General features: G+C 53.9%; 1 protein-coding gene across 1 annotated transcript in view; it reads right to left on the reverse strand.

Annotated features, from left to right (window-relative positions):
- Positions 1 to 21,308, reverse strand: part of RPRD1A (regulation of nuclear pre-mRNA domain containing 1A) — a 123,269-nt gene that overhangs the window by 63,496 nt on the left and 38,465 nt on the right. The window contains exons 2-4 of the mRNA XM_068238464.1: positions 20,554 to 20,683; positions 16,677 to 16,783; positions 14,891 to 15,015 (exon numbers count right to left, since the gene is read on the reverse strand). Of these exons, the coding sequence (XP_068094565.1) occupies positions 14,891 to 15,015; positions 16,677 to 16,783; positions 20,554 to 20,683 (362 nt within the window). The remainder of the gene's footprint in view (positions 1 to 14,890; positions 15,016 to 16,676; positions 16,784 to 20,553; positions 20,684 to 21,308) is intronic.

The raw sequence follows: 21,308 nt of genomic DNA on the forward strand, positions 1-21,308 counted from the left end.
TAGCGTTTCCGGATGAGGTACAGCTTTGAGATGCGTTGGAGGAGAAGGAGTCAGAGAGGTAGGTGCTGCTGTTGTTATCCAGTGGGAGGGACGGCGGTGCAGCTGTTTGCGGCGTGGGCAACACCCGCGCCGTAGCAGGTGAGGAATCGCTGCCAGGCTCCACAAGGTTCACCCAGTGCGCGGTAAGGGAGATGTATCGACCCTGGCCGAACGCACTCGTCCAGGTGTCACTGGTGAGGTGAACCTTGCAGGCAACGGCATTCTTCAAGCTTCGGGTTATTTTGCTGACCACGTGCTCATGCAACTCAGGCACTGCAGAGCGCGCAAAGTGGTAGCGGCTGGGAACCACGTAACGTGGGATGGCCACTGACATCATGCCCTTGAAGCTGTTTGTCTCCACCACTCAATATGGCAGCATTTCGCAGGCCAGAAGCTTGGCTATGCTGGCTGTTAGTGCCACGGCCCGGGGGTCATTTGCTGGCAATTTCCTCTTGCGCTCAAACATCTCCGACACAGACAACTGAACCGTAGGGCTGCACACGGAAGGGCTGTTGGTTGTTGTGTTTGATGAAGACTGGGAGACCTCAAGAGCACTATTCCGGAAAGTGACAGCGTCAGCGTCGTCTGATGTTTGTGAATGTTGTGAACCACGCAATGGCTGGGCTACTGCTGCTGCTGAGGCGGGTCTGGTGGTGAGTCTGGTGAACCCAAGGGAGGCAGTGTTGCTGGTACCCTGTCCTGCCGCATTTGCCCACAGAGTGGGATGTTTGGATACCATGTGGCGGCTCATGCTGGTGGTGGAGAGGTTGTTAATATGTTTCCCCCTGCTCAGGCGGGTCTTGCACACCTTGTAAATCGCCATGGTAACATCCTCAGTGCAGTCTTCAAAGAAAGCCCAGACTTTGGAGCACCTGCCTCCTTGCTGGCGATTTCTGTTTGCTCCTCTTTTGCCTCTCACTTGAACTTCCACGCTTGTGGTGCCTGAAATTGCGCGCCGCCTACCTTGTGGCACAAGGCGAACTCGTGCAGCAGTGGGTTCTTCAACAGACTCATCTGTGCTGCTGCTACGACGGCGATGTTCTCGTTCACAAACAAAATCTGGGTCTATGTCCACACTGTCCATACCCTCCTCTTCCATCTCCTGAAACTCGTCATATGTCATTGTGGGGGGCCGCCGCCGTGGAGTAGAGCTCCCCAGAACAACCTCTGCGCAGCACACTCCAACGTCGTCTTCCAGATCTTGTCGGCCGACCTCCTGCAATTGCAACCCCTCCTGCCCAACTTGCTCTGGGATTTGGGTTTCCGAGTCCTCCTCGGACTCGCCTTGTATTTCAGTGCCCGGTGCATTTCCCACAGTTAATGGTTGTGAATCCGGGCACAACATTTCTGGCTGTTCCTCCATTGACCTTTGAAAGGTGGAAGTTTGTTGGGCTGGGAATAGCTCCTGCGAATACCCCATTGTGTCCTGAGGTAATTCATCGGACTGGTTATCTGGCAGTTGTGTGCGTGGTGTCACTGCCGGTTGTGTCAGCTTTGTGCCCACTGGCTCCTTGTAACTGGCTGAGGACTCGGACCTCGTGCGTGATGTGCTGGTGCTGCTTAACCCACTGCTGGACGCTTGAGAGGTCATCCAAGTAATTATCTGGTCCTGTTCTTTTGGATTTGTGAGGGTTGTTGTCCTGGACAACATGGGCGGTATTGAGTGGGTTTTCTTGGGTGCTCCCCTGTGGCCTGTACGTGAACCGTCAGGGGAAACACCTCTTCCCTTGCCCCTCCCTCTTTCACCGGATTTCTTCCTCATTTCACTTATCCTTACAGTACACGCTGACTGGCAGCAGTACAGTGGCAGTACAGAAATGCTATACAGTACCACTATTCCCAGCAGCGACACAGAGCACAATGCTATACAGTGGCGGGTGAGCAGTGTACCACTATTCCCAGCAGCGACACAGAGCACAATGCTATACAGTGGCGGGTGAGCGGTGTACCACTATTCCCAGCAGCGACACAGAGCACAATGCTATACAGTGGGGGGTGAGCGGTGTACTACTATTCCCAGCAGACACAGAGTGGCAGTAAACAGAATGCTATATAGTGTGGCTGAGCGAGGTACACAGAGTGGCAGTAAACAGAATGCTATATAGTGTGGCTGAGCGAGCGGTGTACTACTATTCCCAGCAGACACAGAACAGTAAACAGAATGCTATATAGTGTGGCTGAGCGAGGTACACAGAGTGGCAGTAAACAGAATGCTATATAGTGTGGCTGAGCGACCGGTGTACTACTATTCCCAGCAGACACAGAACAGTAAACAGAATGCTATATAGTGTGGCTGAGCGAGGTACACAGAGTGGCAGTAAACAGAATGCTATATAGTGTGGCTGAGCGAGCGGTGTACTACTATTCCCAGCAGACACAGAACAGTAAACAGAATGCTATATTGTGTGGCTGAGCGGTGTACCACTATTCCCAGCAGCGACACACAGCACAATGCTATACAGTGGCGGGTGAGCGGTGTACCACTATTCCCAGCAGTGACACAGAGCACAATGCTATACAGTGGCGGGTGAGCGGTGTACTACTATTCCCAGAAGACACAGAGTGGCAGTAAACAGAATGCTATATAGTGTGGCTGAGCGAGGTACACAGAGTGGCAGTAAACAGAATGCTATATAGTGTGGCTGAGCGAGCGGTGTACTACTATTCCCAGCAGACACAGAACAGTAAACAGAATGCTATATAGTGTGGCTGAGCGGTGTACCACTATTCCCAGCAGCGACACAGAGCACAATGCTATACAGTGGCGGGTGAGCGGTGGACCACTATTCCCAGCAGCGACACAGAGCACAATGCTATACAGTGGCGGGTGAGCGGTGTACTACTATTCCCAGCAGACACAGAGTGGCAGTAAACAGAATGCTATATAGTGTGGCTGAGCGAGGAACACAGAGTGGCAGTAAACAGAATGCTATATAGTGTGGCTGAGCGAGCGGTGTACTACTATTCCCAGCAGACACAGAACAGTAAACAGAATGCTATATAGTGTGGCTGAGCGAGGTACACAGAGTGGCAGTAAACAGAATGCTATATAGTGTGGCTGAGCGAGCGGTGTACTACTATTCCCAGCAGACACAGAACAGTAAACAGAATGCTATATAGTGTGGCTGAGCGGTGTACCACTATTCCCAGCAGCGACACAGAGCACAATGCTATACAGTGGCGGGTGAGCGGTGGACCACTATTCCCAGCAGCAACACAGAGCACAATGCTATACAGTGGCGGGTGAGCGGTGTACTACTATTCCCAGCAGACAAAGAGTGGCAGTAAACAGAATGCTATATAGTGTGGCTGAGCGAGGTACACAGAGTGTCAGTAAACAGAATGCTATATAGTGTGGCTGAGTGAGCGGTGTACTACTATTCCCAGCAGACACAGAACAGTAAACAGAATGCTATATAGTGTGGCTGAGCGAGGTACACAGAGTGGCAGTAAACAGAATGCTATATAGTGTGGCTGAGCGAGCGGTGTACTACTATTCCCAGCAGACACAGAACAGTAAACAGAATGCTATATAGTGTGGCTGAGCGGTGTACCACTATTCCCAGCAGCGACACACAGCACAATGCTATACAGTGGCGGGTGAGCGGTGTACCACTATTCCCAGCAGCGACACAGAGCACAATGCTATACAGTGGCGGGTGAGCGGTGTACTACTATTCCCGGAAGACACAGAGTGGCAGTAAACAGAATGCTATATAGTGTGGCTGAGCGAGGTACACAGAGTGGCAGTAAACAGAATGCTATATAGTGTGGCTGAGCGAGCGGTGTACTACTATTCCCAGCAGACACAGAACAGTAAACAGAATGCTATATAGTGTGGCTGAGCGGTGTACCACTATTCCCAGCAGCGACACAGAGCACAATGCTATACAGTGGCGGGTGAGCGGTGGACCACTATTCCCAGCAGCGACACAGAGCACAATGCTATACAGTGGCGGGTGAGCGGTGTACTACTATTCCCAGCAGACAAAGAGTGGCAGTAAACAGAATGCTATATAGTGTGGCTGAGCGAGGTACACAGAGTGGCAGTAAACAGAATGCTATATAGTGTGGCTGAGCGAGCGGTGTACTACTATTCCCAGCAGACACAGAACAGTAAACAGAATGCTATATAGTGTGGCTGAGCGAGGTACACAGAGTGGCAGTAAACAGAATGCTATATAGTGTGGCTGAGCGAGCGGTGTACTACTATTCCCAGCAGACACAGAACAGTAAACAGAATGCTATATAGTGTGGCTGAGCGGTGTACCACTATTCCCAGCAGCGACACACAGCACAATGCTATACAGTGGCGGGTGAGCGGTGTACCACTATTCCCAGCAGCGACACAGAGCACAATGCTATACAGTGGCGGGTGAGCGGTGTACTACTATTCCCAGAAGACACAGAGTGGCAGTAAACAGAATGCTATATAGTGTGGCTGAGCGAGGTACACAGAGTGGCAGTAAACAGAATGCTATATAGTGTGGCTGAGCGAGCGGTGTACTACTATTCCCAGCAGACACAGAACAGTAAACAGAATGCTATATAGTGTGGCTGAGCGGTGTACCACTATTCCCAGCAGCGACACAGAGCACAATGCTATACAGTGGCGGGTGAGCGGTGTACCACTATTCCCAGCAGCGACACAGAGCACAATGCTATACAGTGGCGGGTGAGCGGTGTACCACTATTCCCAGCAGCGACACAGAGCACAATGCTATACAGTGGCGGGTGAGCGGTGTACCACTATTCCCAGAAGACACAGAGTGGCAGTAAACAGAATGCTATATAGTGTGGCTGAGCGAGCGGTGGACTACTATTCCCAGCAGACACAGAACAGTAAACAGAATGCTATATAGTGTGGCTGAGCGAGGTACACAGAGTGGCAGTAAACAGAATGCTGAGCGAGCGGTGTACTAATATTCCCAGCAGCGACACAATGACTGGGGGGACCCTGGCTAGCGTGGCTGGAGCGCGAACTACCCTGCCTGCCTACCCAAAGCTAAACCCACAGACAAATGGCGGAAATATGACGTGGTTTGGGTATTTATTTACCCGAACCACGTGACAGTTCGGCCAATTAGAGCGCATTCGGGTCCGAACCACGTGACCCGTTCGGCCAATCACATCGCTAGCCGAATGTTCGGGGAACGTTCGGCCATGCGCTCTTAGTTCGGCCATGCGGCCGAACGGTTTGGCCGAACACCATCAGGTGTTCGGCCGAACTCGAACATCGCCCGAACAGGGTGATGTTCTGCAGAACCCGAACAGTGGCGAACACTGTTCGCCCAACACTAGTGCTGATAGCGATATTCCCGAGCTGAGCTCAGGCTGAGTGCTGATAGCGGTATTCCCGAGCTGAGCTCAGGCTGAGTGCTGATAGCGGTATTCCCGAGCTGAGCTCAGGCTGAGTGCTGATAGCGGTATTCCCGAACTGAGCTCAGGCTGAGTGCTGATAGCGGTATTCCCGAGCTGAGCTCAGGCTGAGTGCTGATAGCGGTATTCCCGAGCTGAGCTCAGGCTAAGTGCTGATAGCGGTATTCCCGAGCTGAGCTCAGGCTGAGGGCTGATAGCGGTATTCCCGAGCTGAGCTCAGGCAGAGGGCTGATAGCGGTCTTCCCGAGCTGAGCTCAGGCTGAGTGCTGATAGCGGTATTCCCGAGCTGAGCTCAGGCTGAGGGCTGATAGCGGTATTCCCGAGCTGAGCTCAGGCTGAGTGCTGATAGCGGTATTCCCGAGCTGAGCTCAGGCTGAGTGCTGATGGCGGTATTCCCGAGCTGAGCTCCGGCTGAGTGCTGATAGCAGTATTCCCGAGCTGAGCTCAGGCTGAGTGCTGATAGCGGTATTCCCGAACTGAGCTCAGGCTGAGTGCTGATAGCGGTATTCCCGAGCTGAGCTCAGGCTGAGTGCTGATAGCGGTATTCCCGAGCTGAGCTCAGGCTAAGTGCTGATAGCGGTATTCCCGAGCTGAGCTCAGGCTGAGGGCTGATAGCGGTATTCCCGAGCTGAGCTCAGGCAGAGGGCTGATAGCGGTCTTCCCGAGCTGAGCTCAGGCTGAGTGCTGATAGCGGTATTCCCGAGCTGAGCTCAGGCTGAGGGCTGATAGCGGTATTCCCGAGCTGAGCTCAGGCTGAGTGCTGATAGCGGTATTCCCGAGCTGAGCTCAGGCTGAGTGCTGATGGCGGTATTCCCGAGCTGAGCTCCGGCTGAGTGCTGATAGCGGTATTCCCGAGCTGAGCTCAGGCTGAGTGCTGATAGCGGTATTCCCGAACTGAGCTCAGGCTGAGTGCTGATGGCGGTATTCCCGAGCTGAGCTCAGGCTGAGTGCTGATGGCGGTATTCCCGAGCTGAGCTCAGGCTGAATGCTGATAGCGGTAGTCCCGAGCCGAGCTCCGGCTGAGTGCTGATGGCGGTATTCCCGAGCCGAGCTGGGGCTGAGTGCTCATGGCGGTATTCCCGAGCCGAGCTCGGGCTGAGTGCTGATGGCGGTATTCCCGAGCCAAGCTCAGGCTGAGTGCTGATGGCGGTATTCCCGAGCCGAGCTCGGGCTGAGTGCTGATGGCGGTATTCCCGAGCCGAGCTCGGGCTGAGTGCTGATGGCGGTATTCCCGAGCCGAGCTCGGGCTGAGTGCTGATGGCGGTATTCCCGAGCCGAGCTCCGGCTGAGTGCTGATGGCGGTATTCCCGAGCCGAGCTGGGGCTGAGTGCTCATGGCGGTATTCCCGAACCGAGCTCGGGCTGAGTGCTGATGGCGGTATTCCCGAGCCGAGCTCCGGCTGAGTGCTGATGGCGGTATTCCCGAGCCGAGCTGGGGCTGAGTGCTCATGGCGGTATTCCCGAGCCGAGCTCGGGCTGAGTGCTGATGGCGGTATTCCCGAGCCGAGCTCAGGCTGAGTGCTGATGGCGGTATTCCCGAGCCGAGCTCGGGCTGAGTGCTGATGGCGGTATTCCCGAGCCGAGCTCGGGCTGAGTGCTGATGGCGGTATTCCCGAGCCGAGCTCGGGCTGAGTGCTGATGGCGGTATTCCCGAGCCGAGCTCGGGCTGAGTGCTGATGGCGGTATTCCCGAGCCGAGCTCGGGCTGAGTGCTGATGGCGGTATTCCCGAGCCGAGTTCGGGCTGAGTGCTGATGGCGGTATTGCCGAGCCGAGCTCGGGCTGAATGCTGATGGCGGTATTCCCGAGCCGAGCTCCGGCTGAGTGCTGATGGCGGTATTCCCGAGCCGAGCTGGGGCTGAGTGCTCATGGCGGTATTCCCGAGCCGAGCTCGGGCTGAGTGCTGATGGCGGTATTCCCGAGCCGAGGCTGAGTGCTGATGGCGGTATTCCCGAGCCGAGCTCGGGCTGAGTGCTGATGGCGGTATTCCCGAGCCGAGCTCGGGCTGCGTGCTGATGGCGGTATTCCCGAGCCGAGCTCGGGCTGAGTGCTGATGGCGGTATTCCCGAGCCGAGCTCCGGCTGAGTGCTGATGGCGGTATTCCCGAGCCGAGCTGGGGCTGAGTGCTCATGGCGGTATTCCCGAGCCGAGCTCGGGCTGAGTGCTGATGGCGGTATTCCCGAGCCGAGCTCGGGCTGAGTGCTGATGGCGGTATTCCCGAGCCGAGCTCGGGCTGAGTGCTGATGGCGGTATTCCCGAGCCGAGCTCGGGCTGAGTGCTGATGGCGGTATTCCCGAGCCGAGCTCGGGCTGAGTGCTGATGGCGGTATTCCCGAGCCGAGCTCAGGCTGAGTGCTGATGGCGGTATTGCCGAGCCGAGCTCGGGCTGAATGCTGATGGCGGTATTCCCGAGCCGAGCTCGGGCTGAGTGCTGATGGCGGTATTCCCGAGCCGAGCTCGGGCTGACTGCTGATGGCGGTATTCCCGAGCTCGGGCTGAGTGCTGATGGCGGTATTCCCGAGCCGAGCTCGGGCTGAGTGCTGATGGCGGTATTCCCGAGCCGAGCTCCGGCTGAGTGCTGATGGCGGTATTCCCGAGCCGAGCTCGGGCTGAGTGCTGATGGCGGTATTCCCGAGCCGAGCTCGGGCTGAGTGCTGATTGGTGGTATTCCCGAGCCGAGTTTGGGCTGAGTGCTGATGGCGGTATTCCCGAGCCGAGCTCCGGCTGAGTGCTGATGGCGGTATTCCCGAGCCGAGCTCGGGCTGAGTGCTGATGGCGGTACTCCCGAGCCGAGCTCGGGCTGAGTGCTGATGGCGGTATTCCTGAGCCGAGCTCCGGCTGAGTGCTGATGGCGGTATTCCCGAGCCGAGCTCGGGCTGAGTGCTGATGGCGGTATTCCCGAGCCGAGCTCGGGCTGAGTGCTGATGGCGGTATTCCCGAGCCGAGCTCGGGCTGCGTGCTGATGGCGGTATTCCCAAGCTAAGCTCGGGCTGAGTGCTGATTGGCGGTATTCCCGAGCTGAGCTCGGGCTGAGTGCTGATGGCGGTATTCCCGAGCTGAGCTCGGGCTGAGTGCTGATGGCGGTATTCCCGAGCCGAGCTCCGGCTGAGTGCTGATGGCGGTATTCCCAAGCTAAGCTCGGGCTGAGTGCTGATTGGCGGTATTCCCGAGCTGAGCTCGGGCTGAGTGCTGATGGCGGTATTCCCGAGCCGAGCTCCGGCTGAGTGCTGATGGCGGTATTCCCGAGCCGAGCTCGGGCTGAGTGCTGATGGCGGTATTCCCGAGCCGAGCTTGGGCTGAGTGCTGATGGCGGTATTCCCGAGCCGAGCTCGGGCTGAGTGCTGATGGCGGTATTCCCGAGCTGAGCTTCCGGCTGAGTGCTGATGGCGGTATTCCCGAGCCGAGCTCGGGCTGAGTGCTGATGGCGGTATTCCCGGGCCGAGCTCGGGCTGAGTGCTGATGGCGGTATTCCCAAGCCGAGCTCCGGCTGAGTGCTGATGGCGGTATTCCCGAGCCGAGCTCGGGCTGAGTGCTGATGGCGGTATTCCCGAGCCGAGCTCGGGCTGAGTGCTGATGGCGGTATTCCCGAGCCGAGCTCGGGCTAAGTGCTGATGGCGGTATTTCCGAGTCGAGCTCGGGCTGAGTGCTGATGGCGGTATTCCCGAGCCGAGCTGGGGCTGAGTGCTGATGGCGGTATTCCCGAGCCGAGCTCGGGCTGAGTGCTGATGGCGGTATTCCCGAGCCGAGCTCGGGCTGCGTGCTGATGGCGGTATTCCCGAGCCGAGCTCGGGCTGAGTGCTGATGGCGGTATTCCCGAGCCGAGCTCCGGCTGAGTGCTGATGGCGGTATTCCCGAGCCGAGCTGGGGCTGAGTGCTCATGGCGGTATTCCCGAGCCGAGCTCGGGCTGAGTGCTGATGGCGGTATTCCCGAGCCGAGCTCGGGCTGAGTGTTGATGGCGGTATTCCCGAGCCGAGCTCGGGCTGCGTGCTGATGGCGGTATTCCCGAGCCGAGCTCGGGCTGAGTGCTGATGGCGGTATTCCCGAGCCGAGCTCCGGCTGAGTGCTGATGGCGGTATTCCCGAGCCGAGCTGGGGCTGAGTGCTCATGGCGGTATTCCCGAGCCGAGCTCGGGCTGATGGCGGTATTCCCGAGCCGAGCTCGGGCTGAGTGCTGATGGCGGTATTCCCGAGCCGAGCTCGGGCTGAATGCTGATGGCGGTATTCCCGAGCCGAGCTCGGGCTGAGTGCTGATGGCGGTATTCCCGAGCCGAGCTCGGGCTGAGTGCTGATGGCGGTATTCCCGAGCCGAGCTCGGGCTGAGTGCTGATGGCGGTATTCCCGAGCCGAGCTCGGGCTGAATGCTGATGGCGGTATTCCCGAGCCGAGTTCGGGCTGAGTGCTGATGGCGGTATTCCCGAGCCGAGCTCGGGCTGAGTGCTGATGGCGGTATTCCCGAGCCGAGCTCGGGCTGAGTGCTGATGGCGGTATTCCCGAGCCGAGCTCGGGCTGAGTGCTGATGGCGGTATTCCCGAGCCGAGCTCAGGCTGAGTGCTGATGGCGGTATTCCTGAGCCGAGCTCCGGCTGAGTGCTGATGGCGGTATTCCCGAGCCGAGCTCGGGCTGAGTGCGGATGGCGGTATTCCCGAGCCAAGCTCGGGCTGCGTGCTGATGGCGGTATTCCCAAGCTAAGCTCGGGCTGAGTGCTGATTGGCGGTATTCCCGAGCTGAGCTCGGGCTGAGTGCTGATGGCGGTATTCCCGAGCTGAGCTCGGGCTGAGTGCTGATGGCGGTATTCCCGAGCTGAGCTCGGGCTGAGTGCTGATGGCGGTATTCCCGAGCCGAGCTCCGGCTGAGTGCTGATGGCGGTATTCCCGAGCCGAGCTCGGGCTGAGTGCTGATGGCGGTATTCCCGAGCCGAGCTCGGGCTGAGTGCTGATGGCGGTATTCCCGAGCCGAGCTCGGGCTGAGTGCTGATGGAGGTATTCCCGAGCCGAGCTCCGGCTGAGTGCTGATGGCGGTATTCCCGGGCCGAGCTCGGGCTGAGTGCTGATGGCGGTATTCCTGGGCCGAGCTCAGGCTGAGTGCTGATGGCCGTATTCCCGAGCCGAGCTCCGGCTGAGTGCTGATGGCGGTATTCCCGAGCCGAGCTCGGGCTGAGTGCTGATGGCGGTATTCCCGAGCCGAGCTCGGGCTGAGTGCTGATGGCGGTATTCCCGAGCCGAGCTCGGGCTGCGTGCTGATGGCGGTATTCCCGAGCCGAGCTCGGGCTAAGTGCTGATTGGCGGTATTCCCGTGCTGAGCTCGGGCTGAGTGCTGATTGGCGGTATTCCCGAGCTGAGTGCTGATGGCGGTATTCCCGAGCTGAGCTCGGGCTGAGTGCTGATGGCGGTATTCCTGAGCTGAGCTCGGGCTGAGTGCTGATGGCGGTATTCCCGAGCTGAGCTCGGGCTGAGTGCCGATGGCGGTATTCCCGAGCTGAGCTCGGGCTGAGTGCTGATGGCGGTATTCCCGAGCTGAGCTCGGGCTGAGTGCTGATGGCGGTATTCCCGAGCCGAGCTCTGGCTGAGTGCTGATGGCGGTATTCCCGAGCCGAGCTCGGGCTGAGTGCTGATGGCGGTATTCCCGAGCCGAGCTCGGACTGAGTGCTGATGACAGTTTTCCCGAGCCGAGCTCGGGCTGAGTGCTGATGGCGGTATTCCTGAGCCGAGCTCGGGCTGAGTGCTGATGGCGGTATTCCCGAGCCGAGCTCTGGCTGAGTGCTGATGGCGGTATTCCCGAGCCGAGCTCTGGCTGAGTGCTGATGGCGGTATTCCCGAGCCGAGCTCGGGCTGAGTGCTGATGGCGGTATTCCCGAGCCGAGCTCGGACTGAGTGCTGATGACAGTTTTCCCGAGCCGAGCTCGGGCTGAGTGCTGATGGCGGTATTCCTGAGCCGAGCTCGGGCTGAGTGCTGATGGCGGTATTCCCGAGCCGAGCTCGGGCTGAGTGCTAATGGCGGTATTCCCGAGCCTGGTGGACTCAAGTGACAGTGATGCACCTGGAGATCGGCCCTCTGACCCAGGTAGCGACAAAACTTTATTGTCTACAACACTTTGTATGATTCCTTATCAGTGGCTGAGCAGATGCAGTCATTAGAACAATTGTGCAGAGAGCAGAAAGTTTTTTCTCCCTGTGCCCTTAATTGTCAGTCTCTCAGGACAGGGAAAAGATGGTGCCCCCCTGTGACTTCTGAGTCCCCCTGCAGCTGCATCCCTTGCAGGGTCTATTGTTACACCCCTGGCAGAATGTCTATCAGGCTTTTATTCTGATATATTTTGGTGAGTTAAGACTTAAGAATTGAAGGCCTAAAATTCATGAAAAAAATTTACTCCTTTAGACTCATAATTGCAGACACCGCCAGGGAGGTTAAAGGACTTTTTCATGGTTGCATTTTTTTTTGTGGAGATGTTCAGAGTGTGAGAAATATTTTGGCGATAAAGGAAACCTTGACAAACAAGAGGAAACTCACATTGATGAGAACCCGCATTCATGTGCTGAGTGTGGGAAATGTTTGGCACAGAAATCACAGCTTATGAGACATGAAAGATCTTACACTGGTGAAAAGCCCCTTTGCTGCGTGTGGGAAACATTTTGCAGAGAATTCAGACCTTGTCAAACATAAGAGATCCCACACTGGTGAGAACCATGTGCTGAGTGTGGGAAATGCCTTGTTTCAAAATCATCTAGTCGTTCATAGGAGATCCCACGCTGGTGAAAAGCCCTATCCATGTGCTGAGTGTGGGAAATGTTTCCGGTGTTAGTCACTGCTTATCAGACACTTGTGTTCTGAGTAGGGAATGTATTGGCTATAAGTGTCTTTACACACTTGTTTTGCACAAGGAAGCACATTGACATTGTGAGGACATTTTCATGCTGCTCAGTGTATTGGTGTGTAAATTGGTAAAGTCCCTGAACTGAGGTGACGGGATGAGATAAACATGGGTACATATGTGACTGAGTCTGATTAGCACTTATCCTGTGATTAGGATCATTCGCAGCGAGCCCCAGTGACTGTAACGGCAGGCAGACTATCAAAACATTCAGGGCATCTCTGCAGCCACAATTTTTTTCTTTCATTTGTGTAAAATACGCATTTTTTTGTGACTATATTGCCATTGATCGACCTCCACTCGCGCAGCCATGCCACTGTCTGTGTAAAGACACTTATAGCCAATACATTTCCCACACTGAACACAAGTGTCTCTGATAAGCAGTGACTAACACTGGAAACATTTCCCACACTCAGCACATGGATAGGGCTTCTCACCAGTGTGGGATCTCTCATGTGTGAGAACTAAGCTGTGATTTCAGAAAAGCATTTCCCACACTCAGCTTATGGATAGGGCTTCTCACAACTGTGGGATCTTTTTTGAACAACAAGAGCTGATTTTGAAAAAAGCATTTCCCACACTCAGCACATGGATAGAGCTTCTCACTAGTGTGGGATCTCTTATGTGTGAGAACTAAGCTATGATTTCAGAAAAGCATTTCCCACACTCAGCACATGGATAGGGCTTCTCACCAGTGTGGGATCTCTTATGTGTGATAACTAAGCTGTGATTTCAGAAAAGCATTTCCCACACTCAGCACATGGATAGGGCTTCTCACAAGTGTGGGATCTCTTATGTGTGATAACTAAGCTGTGATTTCAGAAAAGCATTTCCCACACTTAGCACATGGATAGAGCTTCTCACCAGTGTGGGATCTCTTATGTGTGAGAACTAAGCTATGATTTCAGAAAAGCATTTCCCACACTCAGCACATGGATAGGGCTTCTCACCAGTGTGGGATCTCTTATGTGTGATAACTAAGCTGTGATTTCAGAAAAGCATTTCCCACACTCAGCACATGGATAGAGCTTCTCACTAGTGTGGGATCTCTTATGTGTGAGAACTAAGCTGTGATTTCAGAAAAGCATTTCCCACACTCAGCACATGGATAGGGCTTCTCACCAGTGTGGGATCTCTTATGTGTGATAACTAAGCTGTGATTTCAGAAAAGCATTTCCCACACTCAGCACATGGATAGAGCTTCTCACCAGTGTGGGATCTCTTATGAACAACAAGAGCTGATTTTGAAACTAAGCATTTCCCACACTCAGAACATTAATTGGTCGTCTCACCAGTGTGATATCTCTTATGAATGAGGGCCAGTGCACAGCACAAAGCGCTAGTGTAATCGCAAACGTTCATCGCTTTTTTTAAGTGATTTTTCAGAGCAATTCTGGGCATGTGCCTAGCAATTTTTTTTATCTATACCTAGCGATTTTTGGAGCATTTTTGTGTCGCATTTTTGGGAAGATACAGTACAGCTGCTAGTGTATTGGTTTTACAAAACACAGAACCTGAAATTTCTACTTAAACTACAAAATTCCTTTTTACTGAATCAATAAAACTTAACCTTTAATAAAATATTAAAAATTCAAGGTGTCTGACTGAATCCATTTCTCAAAATGACTTGCAAAAGATGCTGGACCTGCAGTTTCTGTCAGTAAATGGATGAAGGAAGGAAACCCTTATCCCAGGTCCCCTCTAGCATCAGAAGATGAATATAAAAATTACCCCCCCACCCCCACCAAACAACCCGACATGTTTCACTCCATTTGCGAAGCTTTTTCAAGGGATAAAGTGCTAAAGTGATACGGTGCAAAATGTACATTCTAAAATAACAAGTATAGAGATACAGCAATTTATAGCTTATAACATGATTGCTGACTGTTATAAGCTTATATGCTGTATCTCTATACTTGTTATTTTAGAATGTACATTTTGAATTGGTTGTGTAGTACAGATATTTAATAGAACATTAGTAGCAATGAAAATAGTCTCATTTTTATTTTCAGTTGTATAGTTGTTTTTTTATAACATTGCATCATTCTATAATATTTGCATTACACTCCAGTCAGCATTCTAAATGATTTCCTAGAGCAGCTACTGAACTTTTCTCTGTAAAAAAGACAAAATACAATGACTGACAGTTGATATAACAAGCTTCAGAGGTCAGAGCTCTCTGTGACTTTGAAAGTGGTGGAGCTCAATGGCTCTTTTGCACAGATAACAACTGGAGTTTCTTAACTCTTCCTGTACTGGAAACAATGTTAGACTCGTGTCTTTGCTCTTTATGTTATATTTCTGAGCTGTACTACACATACCAGTCATTACCTTATGAGTTTATCTTCACTTCAGATTCCTTTTATAGTCACCGGAGCTCCCCTGTTCAGTTAGCGAAGCAAATTTTCACGGTAAGATTCAGGAAGGCGTTTGTGAACACAACATATTGCTGTTTGGCCACGCCTACTAAAAGACTGAGGGCTTCATTTGGGTGAAGAGGATTGCCCTGTTAAGGGTTGTTTTTTTTGCCCTTTGTATGAAAATGGAGCGTTTCCCAATCAGCAGTGATACCACCGAGGTCCTTGTGTCCATCATTGCTGAGCCATACCTGAGGGGGGTCTTCAGGAGAGCCTTTACATGAAGCATCATCATCCTCCTCATCATCATCTTCATCCTCATCTTTATGAACTTTGACTTCCTCATACGGTCGCTTTTTGGGTTTCTTCTCACCATCTTCAAGAAAATGACACAATAAAATGTGAGAACAGAACTCAAAAGTGGATTCATTTCTGCCTTCTTATGAATTAATCCAATTGTATGTGATACTAATAGAAAGCTCCTCCTCAACTTGTCCTGGCAACACCTTCACAAGTGTTCTGTAGGCTGACCCCAGTATACTACATACCAGAGAAAGCTCCTCCTCAACTTGTCCTGACAACACCTGCACAAGTGCTCTGTAGGCTGGCCCCAGTATACTACATACCAGAGAAAGCTCCTCCTCAACTTGTCCTGACAACACCTGCACAAGTGCTCTGTAGGCTGGCCCCAGTATACTACATACCAGAGAAAGCTCCTCCTCAACTTGTCCTGACAACACCTGCACAAGTGCTCTGTAGGCTGGCCCCAGTATACTACATACCAGAGAAAGCTCCTCCTCAACTTGTCCTGACAACACCTGCACAAGTGTTCTGTAGGCTGGCCCCAGTATACTACATACCAGAGAAAACTTCTCCTCAACTTGTCCTGGCAACACCTTCACAAGTGCTCTGTAGGCTGGCCCCGGTATACTACATACCAGAGAAAGCTCCTCCTCAACTTGCCCTGGCAACACCTTCACAAGTGTTCTGTAGGCTGGTTCCATTATTCTGTGTAATAGAGAAAGCTTCTCCTCAACTTGTCCTGGCAACACCTTCACAAGTGCTCTGTAGGCTGGCCCCGGTATACTACATAACATAGAAAGCTCCTCCTCAACTTGCCCTGGCAACACCTTCACAAGTGCTCTGTAGGCTGGCCCCGGTATACTACATACCAGAGAAAGCTCCTCCTCAACTTGCCCTGGCAACACCTTCACAAGTGTTCTGTAGGCTGGCCCCGGTATAGTACATACCAGAGAAAGCTCCTCCTCAACTTGTCCTGGCAACACCTTCACAAGTGCTCTGTAGGCTGGTTCCATTATTCTGTGTAATAGAGAAAGCTTCTCCTCAACTTGTCCTGGAAACACCTTCACAAGTGTTCTGTAGGCTGGCCCCGATATACTACATACCAGAGAAAGCTCCTCCTCAACTTGCCCTGGCAACACCTTCACAAGTGCTCTGTAGGCTGGCCCCGGTATACTACATACCAGAGAAAGCTCCTCCTCAACTTGTCCTGACAACATCTGCACAAGTGTTCTGTAGGCTGGCCCCATTATACTGTGTAATAGAGAAAGCTTCTCCTCAACTTGTCCTGGCAACACCTTCACAAGTGTTCTGTAGGCTGGCCCCGTTATACTACATACCAGAGAAAGCTTCTCCTCAACTTGTCCTGACAACATCTGCACAAGTGTTCTGTAGGCTGGCCCCATTATTCTGTGTAATAGAGAAAGCTACTCCTCAACTTGTCCTGGCAACACCTTCACAAGTGTTCTGTAGGCTGGCCCCGGTATACTACATACCAGAGAAAGCTCCTCAACTTGTCCTGGCAACACCTTCACAAGTGCTCTGTAGGCTGGCCCCATTATACTGTGTAATAGAGAAAGCTTCTCCTCAACTTGTCCTGGCAACACCTTCACAAGTGTTCTGTAGGCTGGCTCCATTATACTGTGTAATATAGGAAGCTTCTCCTCAACTTGTCCTGGCAACAACTGGTCTGTCCTTTGTGTTAAGCTTAAGTACAGTACTTATCTCATTACTTACATAAAGCCATCTTCAGCTGCTCCAGGATGTCGTTCTCGTACACCGCCCTCTCCTCCCATATGGAAAGTACGCGAGCCATGTGCTTCATACAGCTCTCATCTGTTTCACTGCAACACACAATGACTAGCCATCAGAATACAGGACTTCCTCCAGCAACACATGCCACTGACACTCATCAACACACACATACACACACGCATACATACACACACGCATACACATAAACACGCACATGCATACATACACACACTGTACACTCACACACACACTGTACACTCACACACACACTATACACACACACACATGCATACATACATACACACACATGCATACATAAACACACACTCACATACATACACACATGCATACATACACACACGCATACATACACACACGCATACACATAAACACGCACATGCATACATACACACACTGTACACTCACACACACACTGTACACTCACACACACACTATACACACACACACATGCATACATACATACACACACATGCATACATAAACACACACTCACATACATACACACATGCATACATGCACACAAACGCATAGATACACACATACGCATAGATACACACATACGCATACACACACATGCATACACACACAGGCATACATACACACACAGGCATACATACACATATATACACCCACATGCATACATACATGCACAAATACATGCACACACATACACGCATGCACACAGAGAGCAGGGCAGTGCTGAACTAAGCAGAGGGCAGGGAAGTGCTGGACTAGGCAGAGAGCAGGGTAGTGCTGGATTAGGAAGGGAGCAGGGCAGTGCTGAACTAGGCAGAGAGCAGGGCAGTGGTGGACTAGGAAGGGAGCAGGGCAGTGCTGGGCCAGGCAGGGCAGTGCTGAACTAGGCAGGGAGCAGGGCAGTGCTGGATTAGGAAGGGAGCAGGGCAATGCTGGATTAGGAAGGTAGCAGGGCAGTGCTGGGCCAGGCAGGGCAGTGCTGAACTAGGCAGGGAGCAGGGCAGTGCTGAACTAGGAAGGGAGCAGGGCAGTGCTGAACTAGGCAGGGAGCAGGGCAGTGCTGAACTAGGAAGGGAGCAGGGCAGTGCTGAACTAGGAAGGGAGCAGGGCAGTGCTGAACTAGGCAGAGAGCAGGGCAGTGCTGAACTAGGCAGGGAGCAGGGCAGTGCTGGATTAGGAAGGGAGCAGGGCAATGCTGGATTAGGAAGGTAGCAGGGCAGTGCTGAACTAGGCAGAGAGCAGGGCAGTAGTGGACTAGAAATGGAGCAGGGCAGTGCTGAACTAGGCAGAGAGCAGGGCAGTGGTGGACTAGGAAGGGAGCAGGGCAGTGCTGAACTAGGCAGAGAGCAGGGCAGTGCTGAACTAGGCACAGAGCAGGGCAGTGCTGAACTAGGCACAGAGCAGGGCAGCGGTGGACTAGGAAGGTAGCAGGGCAGTGCTGAACTAGGCAGAGAGAAGGGCAGTGGTGGACTAGGAAGGGAGCAGGGCAGTGCTGGACTAGGCAGAGAGTAGGGCAGTGCTGAACTAGGCAGAGAGCAGGGCAGCAGTGGACTAGGCAGGGAGCAGGGCAGTGCTGAACTAGGAAGGGAGGAGGGCAGTGCTGAACTAGGCAGGGAGCAGTGCCCTGCTCCCTTCCTAGGCAGGAGCAGGGCAGTGCTGAACTAGGCAGGGAGCAGGGCAGTGCTAAACTAGGAAGGGAACAGTGCTGAACTAGGAAGGGAGCAGGGCAGTGCTGAACTAGGAAGGGAGCAGGGCAGTGCTGAACTAGGCAGGGAGCAGGGCAGAGCTAAACTAGGCAGAGAGCAGGGCAGTGCTGAACTAGGCAGGGAGCAGGGCAGTGCTGAACTAGGCAGGGAGCAGGGCAGTGCTGAACTAGGCAGGGAGCAAGGCAGTGCTGGATTAGGAAGGGAGCAGGGCAATGCTGGATTAGGAAGGGAGCAGGGCAAAGCTGGATTAGGAAGGTAGCAGGGCAGTGCTGAACTAGGCAGAGAGAAGGGCAGTGGAGGACTAGGAAGGGAGCAGGGCAGTGCTGGACTAGGCAGAGAGCAGGGCAGTGCTGAACTAGGCAGAGAGCAGGGCAGCGGTGGACTAGGAAGGGAGCAGGGCAGTGCTGAACTAGGCAGGAAGCAGGGCAGTGCTAAACTAGGAAGGGAGGAGGGCAGTGCTGAACTAGGCAGGGAGCAGTGCCCTGCTCCCTTCCTAGGCAGGAGAAGGGCAGTGCTGAACTAGGCAGGGAGCAGGGCAGTGCTAAACTAGGATAGGAGCAGTGCTGAACTAGGAAGGGAGCAGGGCAGTGCTAAACTAGGAAGGGAGCAGTGCTGAACTAGGCAGGGAGCAGGGCAGTGCTGAACTAGGCAGGGAGCAGGGCAGTGCTGAACTAGGCTGGGAGCAGGACAGTGCTGAACTAGGAAAAGAGCAGGGCAGTGGTGGACTAGGAAGGGAGCAGGGCAGTGCTGGGCCAGGCAGGGCAGTGCTGAACTAGGCAGGGAGCAGGGCAGTGCTGAACTAGGCAGAGAACAGGGCAGTGCTGAACTAGGAAGGGAGCAGGGCAGTGCTGAACTAGGAAGGGAGCAGGGCAGTGCTGAACTAGGCAGAGAGCAGGGCAGTGCTGAACTAGGCAGGGAGCAGGGCAGTGCTGGATTAGGAAGGGAGCAGGACAATGCTGGATTAGGAAGGTAGCAGGGCAGTGCTGAACTAGGCAGAGAGCAGGGCAGTAGTGGACTAGGAATGGAGCAGGGCAGTGCTGAACTAGGCAGAGAGAAGGGCAGTGGTGGACTAGGAAGGGAGCAGGGCAGTGCTGGACTAGGCAGGGAGCAGGGCAGTGCTTAACTAGGAAGGGAGGAGGGCAGTGCTGAACTAGGCAGGGAGCAGTGCCCTGCTCCCTTCCTAGGCAGGAGCAGGGCAGTGCTGAACTAGGCAGGGAGCAGGGCAGTGCTAAAACTAGGCAGAGAGCAAGGCAGCGGTGGACTAGGAAGGGAGCAGGGCAGTGCTGAACTAGGCAGGGAGCAGGGCAGTGCTTAACTAGGAAGGGAGGAGGGCAGTACTGAACTAGGCAGGGAGCCTTTCCTAGGCAGGAGCAGGGCAGTGCTGAACTAGGCAGGGAGCAGAGCAGTGCTGAACAAGGCAGGGAGCAGGGCAGTGGTGGACTAGGAAGGGAGCAGGGCAGTGCTGGACTAGGCAGAGAGCAGGGCAGTGCTGAACTAGGCAGGGAGCAGGGCAGTGCTGAACTAGGCAGGGAGCCAGGCAGTGCTGGACTAGGAAGGGAGCAGGGCAGTGCTGGACTAGGCAGGGAGCAGGGCAGTGCTAAACTAGGCAGGGAGCAGGGCAGTGCTGGACTAGGCAGGGAGCAGGGCAGTGCTGAACTAGGCAAGGAGCAGGGCAGTGCTGAACTAGGTAGGGAGCAGGGCAGTGCTGAACTAGGCAGGGAGCAGGGCAGTGCTGAACTAGGCAGGGAGCAGGGCAGTGCTGAACTAGGCAGGTAGCAGGGCAGTGCTGGACTAGGCAGGGAGCAGGGCAGTGCTGAACTAGGCAGGGAGCAGGGCAGTGCTGAACTAGGCAGGGAGCAGGGCAGTGCTGAACTAGGCAGGGAGCAGCTCATCATGGTCACAGCAGTCATTCAGTGCACAGTCACTCCACACAGCAGTCATTCAGTGTACCGTCACCCCACACACAGCAGTCCCAGAGCACCTAAGGTAAATTACTGAAGGAACTTCATTTGCAGGAAAGCTCTGCAGTTATGTATAAGACCTGGGAGGAATTCTCTATTATTTGTTAGGCTGTAGACATTGCTGGGTTCCACCAGTTTTGAGCACACTATTTTACAAAGCAGAGAAATAGGAAACACGAAGCTCAGAAGACTCACCTCGCAACATGTTTGAACGCGTCAGCAATTACAGGGGCAAAGTCATTGGTAAATTCAGGTCCTTTCCTTTTGCTGTTCTGAATCACATCATTGGCTAGATACAGAAAGGTCAGTTTTCTGCCAGGCTTGGCTGTGAGGAGAGAGAAGTTAGGTGTTACTGCATTCAGCAATCAATACCGGACACTCCCTAACACCGGACTCTCCCTAACACCGGACTTTCCCTAATACCGGACACTCCCTAATACCGGACACTCCCTAACACCGGACTTTCCCTAATACTGGACACTCCCTAACACCGGACTCTCCCTAACACCGGACTTTCTCTAATACCGGACACTCCCTAATACCGGACACTCCCTGACACCGGACACTCCCTAACAACGGACACTCCCTAATACCGGACACCCCCTAACACCGGACTCTCCCTAACACCGGACACTACCTAACACCGGACACCCCCTAACACCGGACTCTCCCTAACACCGGACACTCCCTAACACCGGACATTCCCTAACACCGGACACTCCCTAACACCGGACACTCCCTGACACCGGACACTCCCTAACACCGGACTTTCCCTAATACCGGACACTCCCTAATACCGGACACTTCCTTACACCGGACACTCCCTGACACCCCCTGACACCGGACACTCCCTGACACCGGACACTCCCTAACACCGGACTCTCCCTAACACCGGACTCTCCCTAACACCGGACATTCCCTGACACCGGACATTCCTTAACACCGGACAC

The sequence above is a fragment of the Hyperolius riggenbachi genome, chromosome 5 (assembly GCF_040937935.1).
Source record: "Hyperolius riggenbachi isolate aHypRig1 chromosome 5, aHypRig1.pri, whole genome shotgun sequence".
Classification (NCBI taxonomy): Eukaryota; Metazoa; Chordata; class Amphibia; order Anura; family Hyperoliidae; genus Hyperolius; species Hyperolius riggenbachi.